Here is an 18,933-nt window from a genome sequence, read left to right on the forward strand (position 1 = left end):
TGGCGGGGTCGACACGTGGATGGCATGTGACTGGCAACTTAATTTCATAATTTGGTCACATGATTCGCTGTTAAGAGAACAAGGACATAATCTAGTTTCTGATGTCTGTCTGACATGGCTGATTGCAAACTGTGAGAAACCCATCTGCTTGTCTCAGTGAAGTGCAGTACACGCCTTTCACCAGCAGAAGGTGATATAATCTCCATTATGGACAGAATTACCTGCATGAGAAGGGATTACTGTAAAATCTGGAACAAGTGGGGTCCAACTGGCACTGCCAGAATGTGCCAGGATGTTTAAATGCATGCATGTTTAAGTGATTGCTGTTCTGCTTTGCAAACTAAAATGAGGAGTAAAAAAGGGAGGGAAATAAAATCTGTAATAACACTTCGGTGATGCAAAAAGTAAATAAAAAGATGCAGATTACAGCACTGGGTCAGTCCAGTGGATTATGTTGTTGATTTTAAGGAGGTGGTCTGTAATGGATCTGCTTCTCATGCAACCTTTCCACCCTACATTTTGGGTTTGTGTGCATGTCTATTTATTTGGAAGTATTTTTTGTTAAAAGCCATCTGGCGATTGGTTTGCAGTGTTCTGACTCTCTCGCTTCCTTTTCCCTCACTCCTAAAACAGCCCTCGCCATTTAGTCGTAGTCGTTGCTACCGCTTCTCTCTTTGCTCTGGTGGTATGTTTATTTAAACCCTTGCTGCCATGAAGACTTTTGCGACTTTTCCTTGGAGGTGAGCGTCATCATTACCTCATCCTCTCTCTCTGTCTCTGCATATTTCGGTCACCGCCAGGGTTCACGGACCAGCCTGGGGAGCTGAGGGGTTTCCCTGTGCACACGCACTTGACCAAGGGCTCCAGGGGGTTTGGTTTCAATATTGTCGGGGGCAGCAGGCCAAGAGAGTTCCTCCAGGTCTACAGTGTGACTGCAAGTGGACCCTCAGCACTCAAGACAGGTACGGTGAGCCAGGGATGATTACCTCAGGAGAAATCTAGCTGAAATGCATTGCTAAAAAAGAGATATGTGAGGTGATGTCAGCTAAAGAGAGGACACAAAGACAATGCTTGCTGGTATACTATTAGTAATAATACAGGACTTGCCATAAGTGCAGACTGAGGGATGTTGTTGAAATCTTGCAAAACAGAAAATATTTTAATCAGCGGTGTGTTTTAACAGGCTGTTTCTCTAGTTCCACTCTTTGGGATTATACATTTTGATCTCCCACAGCAAGTGTATATCACAATCAGTCCTTAATCCTCAGGGTTAGCACAACATAATCAAGCTATCATAGCACACACATATGCAACGGTATGCATCCGCTTGCACAGACGCACACACATACACACACACATAAATACCCATACGGGCAGATATTACCACTTTTAGAGACTGCAGCACAGGCTGTCTCTGCAGGGACTGATCTAGTTCATATCTGTTAATAGGCTGGTTTAGAGGGATTAGTTGGTTGGATTAGTCAACACCCGCACAAAACACACAGACATCGTTTCATTTGCAGACTGCACTTATCTGCACACTCAAGCATATGAGAGTGGTCCAAAAAGTTGAAGCGCTAATACATAAAAACAGATGTCAGAAGTCACCAGAAAGGCGGAAAGGTGTGTAATTATGCTGCAGATCATTAAAAAGTATTACATTAATTGTGTTGTAATGATATCTGTATCCATGCGCTTTCTTCTGTGCTTTATTAGCGGACATCCTGGTGTACATCAACGACGTTTGTGTGTTGGGAGTGTCTCACAAAGAGGTGGTAGAGATGCTCAAGTCGGTGCCCGTGGGCCACAGTGTAGATGTAGAGGTGAGAAGAGGGTATCCCATGCTCTACAACCATGATGGTTGTCCCAAGCAGCCCCCGCCAAGGCTACTGGACAGTGGGGACCCCATCATACCGCCCACCACCACCCAGCCTCAGCCTCTTCACCAGCTACCTCGCCTCCCAACGCCCACTCCCCAGACCCAGCACTTTAACGGGGTCCACAGTGACGGGAGCTACATGGAACCAGGGGTGACCCTGGACTCTAACGGAAATGCCACGTCTTTCATGTCCAGACAGCCGCCCTCATACAGACGCTCCAGCATGAGCAACCCAGCTTCCTCCGCCTCCCCCGTTCGTCCTCCTCGTTCTCTGAGAAGTTTAGCGAGGCTGCAGTCGTTCGACCCAACGCTCGCCAGCCAGAGTGACAGTGAAGTCGTTTCTGCCATTGGTTCACACAGGTAACGCCTGCACGCGTGGCTCAGAGGAGGGTCCTGCAGAGATTATGCTTTTGAGATGCATGAGTTTAAATTTGATTGACTGGATGAATGAGGAATGAAAAACTGAAATCGGTCAAATAGTTGATGGTTTACTGGAATTGTCATTGATTTTGTCTCCTCCCTTTCTTTTTCATCAGGGCATCAATTATTCGCAATCACAACAATAACTCCCTCTCAACGCCTACTCATCCTCTTCGCTACGGCACATCGAAGTCGTCTGAGAGCGACCTGTCCACCTGCACCCTGTCGGGGTCCCGGCTGCCCCTGCCTCAGTCACCGAGGAGGCCCATGTCCTCCCCCGGCGGCCCCCGCAGCGCCCACTCCCGCCTCTTCAGGCCGCAGACCTCACACCTCAGACCCCCTCCCACCCCTGAGAGCCCCCACCACCGTGGCTTCAACGGTTTCCATAGCAACACCAGCCCCACTGCGAGTCCCAGCAGCGTGTCCTCTCCTGGGGGGATGAGCATGGGCAGCGGAGTTGGCAGTTTGAGCGGAGGGGAGCTGGTGCCAGTGGCCTTGGCACAGAGCGAAGGAGACCGAGGACTCGGCTTCAGCGTGACGGCCGGCGGTCCAGGGGGCAGGATGACTATAGTGAAAAGAGTCTGGGACAGGAAGCAGTGCAACTCCCTGCAGCCAGGGGATGCTATAGTCAAAATCAACGGAGCGGATGTCCAGAGTCTCAGCTTTGCACAGGTGGTCGATGGGAGGGAAGTTAGGAGAAGTTATGTGAACTATACACAATTCACAGTGTTAAAAACAGTGAAGCAAAGAAGGTTTCTGTAATCTTTACTTACTACAGTCTTTCACAACAACGAACATTAGAGAAAAGTCTGAAGAATAATTAGAATTTTGTGGAAAAGACTTTTTATTCTTTCCTTCATATCAGTTCATCTCACTGCCCCTGTGTTGGGAACCACTGTGTTAAAACATGCTAAACCAACAATGTGGAGCTTAGTCTCAAAAAACAACAACAAAAAAAATCTCAAAAGGAGTCACAGTTTAATTGTGTGTTTGTTGGCAGGTACAAACGATTCTCCAGGAACACACCAAACAGGCAGAAGTCATCTTGTTGGTTTACAGAGGAGGTAAATGACCCGTGATTTTACAAACTGAAGTAAAGTATTGACTGCGGTGAAATCCATCTCACAGTTATGTTCTCTGTCATTATCAGGCATCTATCATTCAGCCGTGTCCCCCGGCTCTATTCGGAGACTCCCTCCACCTCTACTCCGCCCGCCTCCTCCACCTGTTGGTTCAGACAACTCCTCCGTGCTCCCAGAAGCGTTGCCTATGCCTCGTACGTCCATTAGCACACCTCCCTCCCCGGCCCCAGTGCGCTCCTCTCTCATCCAGAGCACCAGTTTCTTGGAGTCGATTCCAGTGACCCTGACCATGGAACCCAAAGACTGGATCAACACGGGCCTGGAGGACGAGGCGGACGGCGTCGCGGTGCCTGATTCGGGTCTAGAGAGGCAGAGTGGCGAGAGAACTCGGCCGCTCCGAGGGTTTGATGTGGAGCTGAGGAGAAAGCCGGGAGAGGGCTTTGGGTTCGTCATCGCCTCTCAGGATGTGGAGAATGGCAAAGGTGAGCGCCGCCTGTGCATCAAGCTATATCCTTTAAATACAGCACATGCTTTGGTTTGTAGAGCTGTGATTTTTCATCTGATGACGTGAGAGTGGACAGACGTTACGTAGCGTTACCTGAACTTTTCTGGCCCAGTAGAACCATTTGGTTACCTGCCCAGGGAAGCAGGTTTCACTTGGATGCCCTTGTGGACAGACGCACCATTAGGTAATTACAGATTAAGAAGTGGTCACCATGGCTACCTGCCATCAGATGAGTCATGATGCATCATCAACTGTTTTCTTGTAAATGATTTATTTCCCCTAAAGATGGTTTTATTCGAATTGTTGAAGGAATTCAGATTTGGCATTGACTGCTGTCACTTTTAATATTTAATATTGATCATCACTCACACACACTCAGGCATGAAATACACACCCGCACAAACAGCTATCAGTCAGACGCTCCATGCAGGTAGGGCTTCAGTGCCTTGCTCAAGGGCACGTTGGCAGTCCACATTCCATATTTAAGTCTGAGCTACTGATGCCCCCCATGGCGGTACGGTGCCATAACATGCTTGGTTGAATCTGCCAGGATAACAAAACCAAATAAAAAATATATCAGCATCAGTTTGCACGCAGGTGCACCCACAGCTCACATGTTAATGTACAGCTTCTCGTCTCTGGACGACATTTTTCTGTTTTTATACGATCTTGCAAAGATCCTATAAACACACACACACTTGGGTTCCTGTGCCTGTAGGCTTACATTTTCCTCGTGGGCGGTTGTTTGCTCCTGAGGGATGGGCTGATGTTGCTGCTGCTGTTGTTGGAGTTAATATTCAGAATCTTATGCATGACATCAGATGGACTGGCTTATTAAAGGAATAGTTTGGGAAATATGCTTATTCACTGTTCTCCAGAGAGAGAGATGAGAAAATCGATACCCTAATCATGTCTGTAAAGATGAAGCTAGAGCCAGCAGCTGATTGACGTAGCGATGGTGGAAATTGTACTGATGATGAAACTCCAGGAAAAAGTACTCCAGCACATAACATCCCCCATTAAACCGCCTTGTGTCATTTTAACGCTTCTACTGATCAAACAAACAAGATGTAACGTGTTAATTAGTGAGCTTTAGAGGTGCTGGTAGGCAGATTTTGTTAGCTTCAGACAGAGCCACGCCAGCTGTTCCCCCCTGTTTTCCCCCTCTGTCTCATTATTTCCAAGCTAAGCTAAATATTTAGACACGAGAGTGGCATTGATTTTCTCATCTAACTCTCAGCATAAGTGGATAAACGTAACCCAAATGTCAAACAATGTTTGCATGTTAAGCACAGGTTTTATATGTAGCAGTGCATCCTTGTTGGTCAGCTCGAGTGAGTCCTGCAGACTGAATTGAAAGTATCACATCACCAGTACGTCACTCTGTATTTCTCTGCCCGCTCTGACCTGACAGGACGTGGAGGCTTGTTTATGTTCTGTCTGGGAAGCGAACACGTCCTGTCCTTATTAGCATTTAGCGTAGTGCTTCTGAATAGCAGTTTAACCGCAGCATCCCCATGATGTATCACCCACCCCCCTTCCTTTGTCTTGCATTGGCTGCCCTCTGTTGCAGCTTGATGCAGTTCAATTTGCTTTATGGCCTGAGCGAACACACGTTTATGTTTTCATGGGGAGATTAAGGTTGTAGGTGCACCTGTCTCTGCAGCACAGGGACCCTCCACCCTCCCAGCTTCCTCAAACCTCCATCTCCACGGTGTCCTCGTTCTCCCCCTCATTTCACTCCTGTCATGTCACAGAGAGAAGTCCCGTCCGTCTCCCCATATCTGCTTTCATCCTCCATCATGTCCTCTCCCTTTCTCTCCCCCCTCATCAGTCTTTCTCTCCACCTCTCACTCCCTCACTCCTGCCCGCTCTCTCCCTCTCTCACCCCTTTACTCTGCAGTAAAAGCGTCCAGTCTGGTTTTTCAAAAGATTAAACTCCCCCCTCCCTCTATCTCTCTCTCTTTCTCTCTATCTCTCCCTCCCTCCGCCTCCCACCTACCTCCCGCTCTCTCCACTGCTCTCTGAATGCTTAAGAGAAATGCTACACCGAACATTTCCCTCGCAGAGGAGCAACAGAGGGGACAGCAAACCTGTGCTTTAGCTCCTGTTGACCGTTTCATGTGACTCCAAGCGGCCTGACACGGAATTTAGGATTTTTATTTTCATTTTTTTGGTTTGTTTTCCTGCGCATGTTAATCAAAGAGCCATGCTGGAGAGGCTACAGTCTGCTTTGAAAACTGTGAAGGAGTCTAAACGTAATTATTCGCTCCACTTGTCGTTTCATGTTTACTAGAAAATGGGAGGGTGCTGGTTTGGTGCAATGTTTCTCGTTTAGCTTTTGTGCATGAGCTGGAGGGTGTGATTCTGTGCTGCACACTAAAGTTTGCTCGATCAGATGCTTTGACTTTGGCGGTATGAAAGTTAGAGACATGTTCTAGATGTCCCTGATGCTGTGATCCATACGTATTAGGGTTGTTTTGACAGTTATTCTAGATGATAATTGCAGCGACAGTCACAGATGAAGGGAAATTTCACGTATTTTTAACCCATTCAGACTTAAAACTGCACATGACATGATGTAGTGATGTGGTCATGGTCTGTGTGTTAGAGCCACACGTGCAGTAGAATGAATGTTAACAGAATGAGCATCAACGAACCTGCACGCACACTATGCTGTATTCATGCTGTATGAATGATCCTGCTAAAGATCAACAGTGCTGTCTCCTCTCCTCCGACATGCACTGAGCATCTGCAGGCTGCTGTGGGGACGTCTGCACCGGTTGATGCATCTGGGCTGTAGAGGGGGATTTTACGATGGCGGGGAGGGGGGCTGCTACCACTCCTGAGCGGTGATCAGTGCAGCGCGTCAGAGGCTTGCTGGCTGCTGGGCATACCGCAGTGGGATTACTCTGGACAGGAGAACATGGAGAGCCAGAGGAAAAGACACTAATATAAAGCAGTCCATTTGGACGCATCTGTGTGTAGTTTAAGCATGTGTGCGTGTTTGTGTGTGGGTGTGTGTGTCTGAGTACATCTGTCCCAATCACTCTGCGTGTGAGTCACTGTGTATGTGTGTGTGGTGTTACACGTGTGTGTGTGTGCGCACAATGGTGCTGGGTGCGTGCGAGCATGGCTGTTGCATGTGTATTCATGTGTTTGGCGACTGTTGATGTCGGACAGATGTATTATGCATGATAAGAAGACTATTTGCAAAGCTGCCTTGGCTTTGATTTGACCTGATTGCCGTTTCTGCCTGGGTCACCCAGATTAGGCCCAGATTGGAGATGTGTCTCTGGACTGTGAATTATAGGATGTACCTTTTAACGGGATCATCATTCCAGTGTGACACACACTTCAGCTCATATTATGTGCCCCCAAAATTATCATTTTAAGCCATTAACAATCATGTCACAGCCCTCTATAAGACAACTTAAACATGCGATTTTTATCTTGGGGGGACATACGCTGACTGTGGGCCTCAGCTGAATGAGAGTCTCAAAATGTTTATGCTGCCTGATGGGTTACATAAGGCCACTGGCAAGACTCTAGAGGGGCCAGCTGTCACCAAAACACAGCATACCCTCAAAGAGGGGTCATAGAGAGACTAATAGGGAGTTTGCTAAGATACAGAAAGGGAACAGAAGAGAGAATTAGAAGTCTAAGCAGACAGACTGTCCAGCTGAAAACTGTAAGAAGCTTTTTAGTTTGCACAGAAGATTACAGGCGAGGCAAATTTATTTTTAGGCTTTTCTCATCAGCCTCAGACAGTGACCAGAATTAAGCTTAATTGTGAGTGATCTCTTTGTTCAGAAGATAAGACAAATTGAGTTCTTGATGCATGAAGCTAATTGTCCCCCCTCGCTTCAGTTCAGAGGTCAGTTGAATCTAACAGCAAGGAAACCTGCACATCATCTGTGACCTCAGCTGCACTCTCCTGCCTATCAAAGCTGATAATGAGGTGTGTTTGAGCAGTGAAGGGGTGGGAGAAGACGGACAGCTTTTTCCCACACGGAGGAGAAGGACGTTTCGTGGTGCCAGCAGAAAGAACAAAATATTGCTGCGTGTGTTTTTAAGTGTGCGTTTCGTATGCTAGTGGCATCCTAATGCAGACAGACTGCGAGTTTGTGGATCTGAGAGGAGCTGAGCATAAGAATCACTGACGCTGTAAAACCGAAGTGTAAATATCCAAAGCCTGTCGTTATGTGCAGTTTGACAGATTCAGGACAGGAAAATATTGCTGGAAAGCTCGTGTCCCGTGACAGTTTGTTCTTGAGGAGCAAGACAAATCATTGAACAGCGGAAAACAGTTCCCGGTGTGTCAGCGGACGGAGGGAGAGGTTGATAGATGGGAAGATGAAGGAGAAGAGGAGAGTGTTTCAAGGAGACGGTGGGGGAGGTGTAAAGAAAGGCTTCTGTGGGAAGTAATTTATAAAGTAAACCCTGCCAAAAATCATCCAAAGCTTAATTACAGCTTGTTTTAGGATTTCTGGCAAAGGCAGTGGTGAAATCAATCTTCCAGCTTTTAAATGAGTCTATATTTGACCCCACTTGTTACTCGCTGCCTTTCAGTTAAAAGGAAAGTTTTGGAGCTTGATGGAGTTTCATGATCCCGCAGCAACTCAACAAGTCATACAGTCATTCAAGGCAGTTGATGCTTGGTGTTTTCCTTCCTCTCCTCAGCTGCTTCTCTTCTCCCTCACCGGTTTGTGACGGTCCGTCGGAGCAGCCCAGCGGCCAAGAGCGGTCAGATCTGGCCTGGAGATCGATTAGAGGCTGTGGAGGGACGCTCCGTGGTGACTCTGCCTCATCGGGAGCTTGCTCAGATCCTTCGGCGAGCTGGAAACACGCTGCGCCTCACTATTGTCCCCCGTCCCAGCACCTGTAAGCATAGACAAGAGTGTCCAGGAGACACATGCATACATACACGTACAGAGCCTGGTTCTGAATACATCATGTTTTTCAGATTCCTCCAGCCTTTCAGAAACCACTGACTATGACCCCGGTCACAGAAGCAGAAAGGGTCAAAGGTCGCGTCCGAAGGTGAGGGCAGCACCATAATGAACAACGTGTGCTTCATGATCACTGAATTGACTTTGCTGTGACTCACCTCGCCCTCTGCCAGTGAAAAATATTTACTGCAGTGATGATTAACAGCCCTCCTTCTCGCTCTCTCTGCACTCTCTGTCTCCCAGCGCGACTCCAGATATTACAGCGTCGACTTGGATCGCGGGCCCTCGGGCTTCGGCTTCAGCCTCCGAGGAGGCAGCGAGTACAACATGGGTCTCTACGTCCTGGGACTGATGGAGGGGGGGCCGGCCTCACGCAGCCAAAAAATGCAGGTGTGGCAGTTTGCTGTGTGCATTTCACAGCTTGTGTATATACATATACTACTCCCTGTCCTCTTCGACTGTGAAGTATTTATATCTGAATTACCCTCCATCTCAGCCACTGTGGTCTGTGCCAGCAAAGGATGTTCAGAAACCAGGATAAGGTGTTTACATGCCACGTTTTCCTGCTTTCCATCCAGATAGCATATGCTGATTTCTGAACACCAGGATAAGATCAGGATTTCTGAAACTAGGATAAGCTGTTTACATGCACAGATCATAACCAGGATGCTCCAAACACCAGATCATAACCAGGATGCTCCAAACACCAAGTCATAGCCAGGATACCAGTGCAGATGTAAATGGGAAATGAAATGGGAAGATCCACCGTTAATGTTAATCAGATCTGTGTGTTCCTGCCATGATTGTGTTTGTGTGCTGCGGCTGCAGGTCAGCGATCAGCTCGTGGAGATCAATGGGGACAGTACAGCAGGGATGACCCACAGCCAGGCGGTGGAGCAGATCCGCAGAGGAGGCCACCGCATCCACCTGGTGCTCAAGAGAGGAAACGGCTACGTGCCCGACTATGGTGAGACACATATTTCAGGATGCTCCCACCATGTGTGTACAGGGGAAATTATAAGATGTTAAAAAACGGAGAACCTCTTAACTTTTACATGTGATGCATTGTTCTTGGGTGTGTAATCTCCTCTCTTCTTTTGGTGGGACTGATTCGAACTAAAACACTTTGTGCCTTTTTATTCTTTCTTCTTCTTTTGTGGTGTTTCCTACCTCTTAACCCATCTGCACCTGTGGCTCATCTTTTGCTTAATACACCTTCTCCCTGTGGATTTTCCTTCTTTCAAACATTTGTCTCCTCTCCGCTCCTTCCTTTCTTGTCTTTTCTGTTTTTTCCTCTTTCTCTCTCTCAGTGGAGCTCTCCAGTTTGTCTCTATGTATGACCAACTCCAAGCTAGGCGAGCCTTGCTTCTATGTCATTGGACGGACAGAGAATACGCGGTTGGTAATGGTTCCTGTTAGTTCTCCCATTTTTCTGTCTCTCTACATTCCTCTACTCAGTCACTCCTGTCTTCACTCGTAGTGAAAGGCACCTCACAGCCTGTGTGTTTGACTCCTCATTAGAGTATACGACTCATCAGCAACTTAAGTAATGGTGTAGAAATTTACCGTGTTTAAAATTTGGTGCCTGGTTCGCCAGCTTCACAATTTGTAGGCATGCTGAAAGAAGCTTTAAAGAAGAGTACAGCATAATTACACTATTATGGAGCATAGTGGTAATTAGATGCGTGTCATATTTCTCATAAAGGTTCATCTGAAGGTTGCACTAAAATAGAAGAGCAGCTGTTGTTATGCAAGCTGACCTAATGCACCCCAACTGCAACAAAAAACACTTGATTTCAGAGCTCTTCAATAACAGATTACATAAAACTAATTTTGTTCTTCCTCTATTTTACCTGCCCATTCACTTTTTCCACCCCTTCCCCTCCATGTAATGTGTGTCCAGGCCGTGAGCACAAAATCACCTCCCCCTCCCTCCTGCATCACCCCAAGGAGCAGGGTTTGGCTGCAGTAGACTCCACCGGGCGGAAGGGCCACAGCTCGAAGCAGAAGAAGAGAAGCAGGTCTTCACATGGACGCGAGAAAGGGAAAGGGACAGGAAGGACAAGACGGGGCTCAGAGGGAGGAGGGCGCTCGGGTTTGCAAAGCCCCATCTCTGAGCGGGGAGAGGGGTCTCGGGAAGCTGGGGACAGGAGGAGGAGGAGGAGGAGGAAAGGGGGGACTCAGAGTTTGCCCAGAGATGCCCTCAGGAATTTTGATGACAGTGAGACAGAACGAGGGACCGCGAGGGGAAGGAAAAGGGAGAGGGAGAGAGGGAGAGGGAGGAGAAAAAGCAGAGAGAGGAAAAGTAGAAGTGAGGAGAGGGTGAGGAGGGTAGAGGGTGAGGAGCTTGAGCAAGAGGGAGAGCAGGAGGCACCTGCTGTTGAGGAGAGGGTGAGGAAGGTAGAGGGTGAGGAGCCTGAGCAAGCGAGAGAGCGGGAGGAACCTGCTGTGGAGGAGAGGGTGAGGAAGGTAGAGGGTGAGGAGTATGAGCAAGAGAGAGAGCAGGAGGCACCTGCTGTGGAGGAAAAGGTGGAAGAAAGGACGGAGGAGGTGGAGGAGAGAGTCAGTTTAGAGAGAGAGGAGAGTGAGGATGTTTTTCTACCCATTCCGAGTCCGAACCAAAAGCTTCCCAGGCCCAAAGAAAACTGGGAGCAGGAGAGAGATGAAAACTGGGACGTGGCAGCAGAGTACAGAGGGATGAGGAGCGAGGAGGAGCAGGAGAGGTCGCCGGATGATGAAAATAATACGACCGAGCTGAACGAGGGTCAGGACGACGACGGCGCACAGAGCAAGAGGCCTTTACCGAGTGTTGCTGTGATAGATCTGGTGTCACAGAAAAAGCCCTTCTCCTTCCTCACCTCCTCACTGTCCGTACAGCAGCAGCTGGGGGATGATGAGTCAGAGTCTGGAGGCAGCCAATCTGACGGCAGCACGTCCGCTGCCAGCATCTCAGGCCTTTCTCTGGCCGCCACAGAAGGAGGCGGGCGCAGGGCCGAGGTGCTGCCAGGCCCCTGGCTCGCACCCAGCCAGCAGAGGGTGGCTCAGGTCACGGAGGGGCACGGGCGCCCCGGGAGACGGCCGGGGCGAGGGGGAGGAAGAAGCGCTGTCTCTTGATTTTTCACCGGAAGGAGAGCATGCAGCAGCTGAATGACGCCGTATCAGATTCTGTCAGTCTCACACTGTTAGACATCGACTCGTTTTCTGCAGCTACCCACACGACCAACGTTTTCTCTCAGTCACTTTGATATCAACAGTCGTACGAAGTCATATTCTTTGTGCCTTTTTACAGCTGACCTCCGGCTGATTCAGCACCGACATCTCATTTGAACTCGTAAATGACGCCGACGTGGCAGAGCTCTGTCTGCGCTGCTGGCGAAAGGCGTTATCTTTGTCTCGCTGTCGCTGCATCTCACTCCTCTCCTTACGTTTGTGATAAATGTTTCCAGGACAACAAGGTATTTCAGACATCTTGGTTCATCCTACTTCCTGCGTCTCACTCACCTCTCTGCATCTCTGTCTTCAAGCGACTTTTTGCAGAATGCCCCCCCCCCGACTGTACAAAGACTGCATAGACATTCACTTATACCTCATGAAGATACCGAGCAATAATAATGCAACTGTACAGGACTATCAGCCATCCATTTCCAGTGAGCCGCGCCGACCCGGTCTCAGAGGACGCAGTGTAACATGTTCGTACAATATCCTCTTTGTCTTATGTGACACTTCGACGCCTCGACTTGTGATGTTGTTCCGTCTAACTGAATATTCGATGGTGTTAATGCAAATCCCCTTTCATGGCAGGCGTGAAATCTATATTCTGTACATATGTGTAGAGAAATAAATGACAGAACCTATTGTAAATACTAACTGGAGCCAAGCCCTGATTTGTATTACTGTACTGTAATACATCATGATATGTCTATATGAATATAAACATATGCAGTATATCTATATATTACATACCCGTTCATATTATTTATTAACGTGTGATGAGACATTAAGTGAAAATTGGTATAGCTTTCGTGAAACTGTAAACACAGAACTATATTATACCTGCCCTATTCAGAAATGAATGTTTTCTAATAGGCTGCTTGAGTGTGGATAAGGATACTCTATTATGTTGTACCCTGCGTCAGAAGTCAGCAAAAGATGCCAAAAGTATGCATCTACTGTGCATATTTCTCGTACTGTTAATGTTGTGTATGTGGGGTCAGAACAAAGCCACTATCTAGACTCTAGAGAGTGCCGTGCCCATCGTGCCACGTACAGTTGCCTTGGTAACATAAACCACTTTATCCTAACCACTGATTTTTCTTACTGTGAAAACCCTTTGCTCTGAGGTCTCTAACACGAAAGAGGCGGGCGGGCCGTTGAGTGATTTCAGTCATGCCAAAAAAGGCCCTTATTATTGTGAATCCACAGAAATAATAATCATAAGCCTCTGCAGGATCTGAGCTCAGTGTCGCGTCGAAGAAGGCAGAATAGCACATCCTTTTGTTTTGCTCTCTTTTTAAAAAAAAAAACAATTCTGTTACAGAAAAAAGCTGAATGGATACTGTGAAATGTTATTTTTCTATGAAATTATCTTTTTTGAAATACTCAGGTTTTCAGATACTTTGCTCTAGATAAGCCATGAGGAAGAAAAGCTACAAAGTGACTTCACGCCCTTTTCGTAACAGAGAGAGGATTCGTGTTATTTGGACGTTAAAGCAACGTTGTGTTGATTCTTTATGGCAGCATTAGGAGACGCAGACTGTTACAGCTGTTTGTTACCAGCCCATAATCATCTAGAGATGGATGCAAGAAGTGAAGTCATTCCTTCACGTGTGCCCGTTTTGAACAAACTGCAGCACTGAAATGAGTTGCTTGGTGTGCCCTTTCCATTTGTTTGCATCACTGTGCCGTCCAGAAATGGCATCACAGTGACCAAACCAACATACTGTCTCCCCCCAAACCAACGACCACACAGAGTAGCTTGGTAGCCGATATGTAAGAGTTATTTTATAACGTTTGCTAATGTTCTTTTTTTAGACTTTCATTTCCTAAGGGGGATTATATGGCCGGACTGTAAACACGTTCTAATAAAAACTCTGAATAAACTGCTCAACCAATTTCCTCAGTGCTCATGCATGTCTTTCTTTTTATTGCTTTTCTGAACACCAGGAGAGCCACAGTAATGGACAGCAGATGGCAGCAAAATTACATGCTACAGCACATTTGGGAGAGATGGGATTTGACATGATGGAGGTGTGTGAGAGAGAGATTTGAGATTATTTTAAGGACGCCATGAAATATGATATATGATCAGAAACAGGTTGAAATGCGTGAGAATAAAAATAAATAAGACTATCACTCCTGTCCGTGGTCACAAGCAGGGTCCAAATATGATCATATTCCACAGATTAATTATTAAACCTGCTTTTTGGGAGAACAGGGCTTTTACATTTTCCATGCGAGCTCTCCACTCTAATATTAGTGCCGCATACTGTACAGCAGAGCAGCATCACCTGTGCGAGCTATTATACACATGCGGGTGAATTTATAGCCAGTGTCTCAGCTCTGATATGAGCACTTGAGCGCTGCCACTAAAAATAACATCGCTCTGAGGCCTGCCTTTTCTCTCATGTTGTCCTAAGCCGCATCCTTCTGTTCAAGTCAGCTCAGACGCAAAAAAAAAAAAAAAAATCATCGCAGTAATAAAAGCGCTGCACTCAGATGGAGTTAAAGTGAGGAAACAAAGTGAGGCCTCAAATCAAACTTAGGGATTTCAGTTATTGGGAAATGTTGAAGAGAGCAGCTCCGTAGGCATCATAATGTGAAGAATTGTTTTCTACATGTGCACTTCTGATTCATAGGCGCTCAACAGGGTTCCTGAAGTCTGTAAAGTTACAAAGCTGCAGAGTGAGACTCTGACTTTACCTTCAAAATAAAACGTCACGCACGCTTATTTATTCCAGAGAGCAAACTTTCCTCAGTAATTTGAATGGAAATCGGCTTGATATACGATGCATTATTATTATTATTATTATTATTATTATTATTATATATAGATTTTTACAATTAATCATTGTAATCCTAAATTGGCTTCTTGTCCTAATGATGAATTGCATGAAATGGCTCAAGAAAACAAATCAAACAAACACAATAAATATTCTGATGTCTAGATGAACAAAAATTTGTGACTGGTCAGAATTGGTACATTGTTATTCTATCTCTCAAAAGATGGATTATTTAAGCAGTGTTGATCTGATATCTCCTGTTTTGTGCAGTATTTTATTTATTGTAAACACCCAAACAAACAAAATTACTTCGACCTATTTGTTTTTGTCTTTTTTAGTCCTAGTATTTTTTTTATACATTTGGCGTCATGTAAGACAACGCAGGATGTAAGCACGACACAATAATAAAACCTGTCATTTAATGGCTACTTGGGCTTTTATTAATCTTTTCCTGCAAATGCCTTTAGTTTCCCCTGCAGTTCTCTGCACGGCACTCAGCGCGTTAAGCCTTTACTTTGAAAATCTTGTCCGGAAGTCGGTCGTCACTGCGGCCGTCTTGACAGTGATGCGCTCGGAGGAAAAGCCGCACGCATCGCTGCAGTTCAGACTCTCAAGGAGCGAAACCTCTCCGCGTTTCTGCGCCACCGCAAAGCAGATCCACCGCCGCGCTGCTGCTTGGATTACCGACCTGACACAGCTGAAACTCGCCTCAGATAAGTAGGAAAAAACTCAACCTGTTCGTTTAAACCGATTTCAGGTCAGCGCCGAGAGCGGCAAACACGAAAGTACAGTTTAAAGATTTGCCACAGCCTATTGAGACTTTCGGGTTGTCAGAAAAAAGAATCCGGATAGTTGTTGATCTTTAACTGGAGACATTTTATCTCCAAGACTGGTGCTCATGAATGCGTGACGCGGGAGTAAACTCTGCATTATTCTCGGATGAAAAAGCGCACAGACGCACAGTTTGGGAACTAAATCTGAATTTAACGCTCTAGGATGTAATTTGTCGGAGCAGAGGGGAGGGTCTGGACCTGGAGAATGAACTTAGTCAGCCACCTCTGCTCACTTTCTGTGCTGTAAAGACACATCAAGCCATGGGTTGAAAGCGACGATGATAGACTGCGGGGATGTTCAACGTGGGAGGGAGCAGAATTTTCTGTGTTATGTAATGATTGACAGTGCCTTATAATTGGTGGTAGATCATAAAAACAGTCACCCCCCCTTTTACCCCTATCCCCCCTTCCCCTGTATGTCGAGGAGGCTTAGGAGTGGCAGTTCTGGACATGTTTGATCATGAACTCATATCAGAGCTCTTGAAGTTAATGAGCAGGGTATGTCACAGGTCACTGGATGCACTGATATCCTCCTCTGTGTGTTTGAGCCATCAAAGCAAGCTGAAGTTCATTATGGATCTTTCATCAGCCTCTTTTAGACAATACTTACCTCTGTCGCTCCCTCCCAGTCAATCTTCTTTTTGAATCTTTTGCTTAACGAATTAATATTCATCATGTTGCCCCAAACTCTTGACCCGCTCCTGGCTGATTTGGCGTGGTCCTTCAAAATGACTGTGATTCCAGGATATCAGACAATCAACAGAGTCTTGAGCTTCTTTTTGAGCTTTGAACTCTTTTCTCAGCTTTGCAACATTTCTAATGGCTACTGAGATGCTATAATGCTCATTTCTGCCCTCAGATTTGGGGATATGTAGTCGTTCTGAACTTTCAACCTTTTAATCTCCGTGACTTCCTGTTTCTGAAGATCTGAAGGCATTAGTTAATCTTCACTACAGCCTTCGTTGGTCCCTCCCTCCCCCCCACTCATCAGGGCTGGTGGGGGGGGTGGATCTCGGCCCCACGGGGTCGGAACTGTGGTGGTGGCTGGTGGTGGTCATACCCCAAGAGGCCCACCATGGAGACCAGCCCAGAGAGCCCCAACCGGGCAGTGGAGTACCTCCTGGAGCTCAACAACATCATCGAGAGCCAGGCCAAGCTCCTGGAGACCCAGCGCCGGCGCATCGAGGAGCTGGAGGGCCAGCTGGACCGGGTCAGCCAGGAGAACCAGGACCTGAGGCAGGAGCGCAGCCCACGGACGCCTGGCTCGGACACCCCCGAGCAGAACCACAACCACAGCCAGCCTCTGTCCCTCCCCATCCATCATGGCAGCGGTGGCGGCGGCGGCAGCGGGAACGGTAGCACCTCGACGGCTCAGGCGGCAGCTGCTTCGGCCACTACTCCAGGGCCCAGCAGGGAGAGGAGGACCCACACCAGGCTGACCCGAGGTCTCTCCTGCGGCTCCTCCACCACCGAGCGAGACCGGCTTGAGCGCACTGACAGCACAGACACCAACACCAGCTCCACCATTCGTAGAAAGTAAGTTGAAACTGAATGATGAGCTTCATGTCAGATTACAGGGATGTCAGTGATCCTGACCAGGTTGCTCTAAAATATAGCGCTGACCACACTCTGCATAATATCCAATGTGACAGAACATTTCTATGCTAAGCCCTCATAATGACAGGCTGTGTGGAGCTGCAGCCTTTCTAGTCATCAGAGCTAATCCTCGCAGTAATGGGACTAAACCTATGAAGAGATTTTTTTAAATACACCACCATGAGACAACATGCTGAAGGATTATGGGTACAAAGATAAGTGCTCAAGATGTCAATTTCCTCGTGCTGTGTGTGATTATGCCCGCAGAGGGTTTGATTTGTGTAAAGATCACAGTCTATTATGTGAGCCGCGTAGGAGTCGCATAGTAAGTGCGGAAAGTGGACTCCAGGCTGGAGGGTTATGGGTCTTTTTTATGGTGGTTTGAACTCTCTGGACCGGCGAGGCCCCCCTGTATGAAGAATCCGCCCACTGTTTGCTAAAAGTGTGTTTTTCTTTTCTGAACTGTAGGCTGCCCCCCACACCCCCCCACCCCTCCACACCACCACCAGCACCCCAAACTCAAGGCTGACCTGAAGTTAGAGTGCTGCAAACACAGCTTTGACCAACAGCAAGTGCATCTGTCCTCGCTTTTTACTTAACCACGCACACACACAGATAGAGCTTTTGTTCCGGATGCATTAAGCTTTGTGAGTAGGCAGCAATTCATGTGAAAAAGTACTCAGTGAAATATATTGTTGCAGCCTTAGTGACAGAAAGCCTCGGTCTTTGTGCATATGATAACATTTCTCTGCACACTATCATCTCAGCAGTTATTACTGGATTCTGCTCGTTATCTGTTTTCTTATGGTCCCAATCCTCTTATCAGCGATTGATTCAGGCTTGACCAAATCCCTTATCGATTAGCGTCGTCTTTTTCCACCGCTCGTCTGTCTCTCTGGCCCCCTTCACTCATCCCTGGGGGTGTCTTAGTCATTTAAAAGAAGCACATATTAGTTATTTATGTAGGTGTTAAATGCAATGATGAATTGCAGATGTAGATCCTCCCTTGTCAACCGCCTGTAGCGGTTGTAGCCGGCTTTGGATTCAGGCTCAGGCAAGCGTATCATAAGAAGTGTCACATTTAATAAAGAGTCACCCGCACAGTAGAGCCATATTGTCCCTGTCTGGCTGTGACTCAGCCTAACCCAAAGCTGGCCTCTTAGCTTAGGTCAATGATGAAACCCTCCTCTCTGATAATGGGTCAGGTACGAACACGAGTTTCTTCATCGTTTGTGCCCGTGATGCTCTGAATATGAGTCAAATCAGAGGAAGAGACAGAAGGAAAGTGCGGGAGAGGGATGGGGAGAGGAAAGAGATGACAAGGGGGAGGAAAGTGACTGAGCGACCTTACTCGACGTGCCCCAGTCTGAAAGAGAAAAGGTGGAACACACACACTGATTTGCCATCTGTCAACAGAGTGTGTAAGAGGGGGAGGGAGAGAGGAGTCTGGGCCGGAGAAGGCAAGGCTCAGAGAGCTGCCTTTGTTTTTGTCCAATTAGTTTTTGTTCCTCCAGCAGGAGTCCTCATCTCTGCCCTGTGCTCTTTGAGCCTCACGTAACAACTCAGATGCTGGACAAGGAATAAACTTGTCCCTTTTCTTTTTTCTTTCTTTCACCCATGCGTGCAGCGAATGCATCAAAACAAAGTCGCTGCTCTCCTCGTCTTTC

At 47.2% G+C, this 18,933-nt stretch overlaps 2 protein-coding genes across 3 annotated transcripts in view; both read left to right on the forward strand.

The window, feature by feature from the left end:
• The window catches only part of LOC139335276 (membrane-associated guanylate kinase, WW and PDZ domain-containing protein 1), a 37,642-nt gene extending 23,692 nt beyond the window's left edge, over nucleotides 1-13,950 (forward strand). Inside the window, exons 8-18 of one of the 2 annotated variants that reach the window (XM_070968806.1) lie at nucleotides 801-962; nucleotides 1,717-2,239; nucleotides 2,416-2,971; nucleotides 3,300-3,363; nucleotides 3,450-3,863; nucleotides 8,570-8,770; nucleotides 8,853-8,929; nucleotides 9,082-9,228; nucleotides 9,667-9,805; nucleotides 10,149-10,252; nucleotides 10,742-10,955. In XM_070968806.1, coding sequence (XP_070824907.1) covers nucleotides 801-962; nucleotides 1,717-2,239; nucleotides 2,416-2,971; nucleotides 3,300-3,363; nucleotides 3,450-3,863; nucleotides 8,570-8,770; nucleotides 8,853-8,929; nucleotides 9,082-9,228; nucleotides 9,667-9,805; nucleotides 10,149-10,252; nucleotides 10,742-10,810 — 2,456 coding nt within the window. In that variant the 3' untranslated portion in view covers nucleotides 10,811-10,955. Of the gene's footprint in view, nucleotides 1-800; nucleotides 963-1,716; nucleotides 2,240-2,415; nucleotides 2,972-3,299; nucleotides 3,364-3,449; nucleotides 3,864-8,569; nucleotides 8,771-8,852; nucleotides 8,930-9,081; nucleotides 9,229-9,666; nucleotides 9,806-10,148; nucleotides 10,253-10,741 lie in introns of both variants that reach the window. The other variant, XM_070968805.1, reaches the window with a different exon arrangement.
• Nucleotides 13,951-15,390: 1,440 nt separating this feature from the next.
• iqsec2b (IQ motif and Sec7 domain ArfGEF 2b) overlaps nucleotides 15,391-18,933 on the forward strand; it is a 28,028-nt gene continuing 24,485 nt past the window's right edge. Inside the window, exon 1 of the mRNA XM_070967592.1 lies at nucleotides 15,391-17,206. Within this exon, the coding sequence (XP_070823693.1) occupies nucleotides 16,746-17,206 (461 nt within the window). The 5' untranslated portion in view covers nucleotides 15,391-16,745. The remainder of the gene's footprint in view (nucleotides 17,207-18,933) is intronic.

Source organism: Chaetodon trifascialis, chromosome 8 (assembly GCF_039877785.1).
Source record: "Chaetodon trifascialis isolate fChaTrf1 chromosome 8, fChaTrf1.hap1, whole genome shotgun sequence".
Taxonomy (NCBI): Eukaryota; Metazoa; Chordata; class Actinopteri; order Chaetodontiformes; family Chaetodontidae; genus Chaetodon; species Chaetodon trifascialis.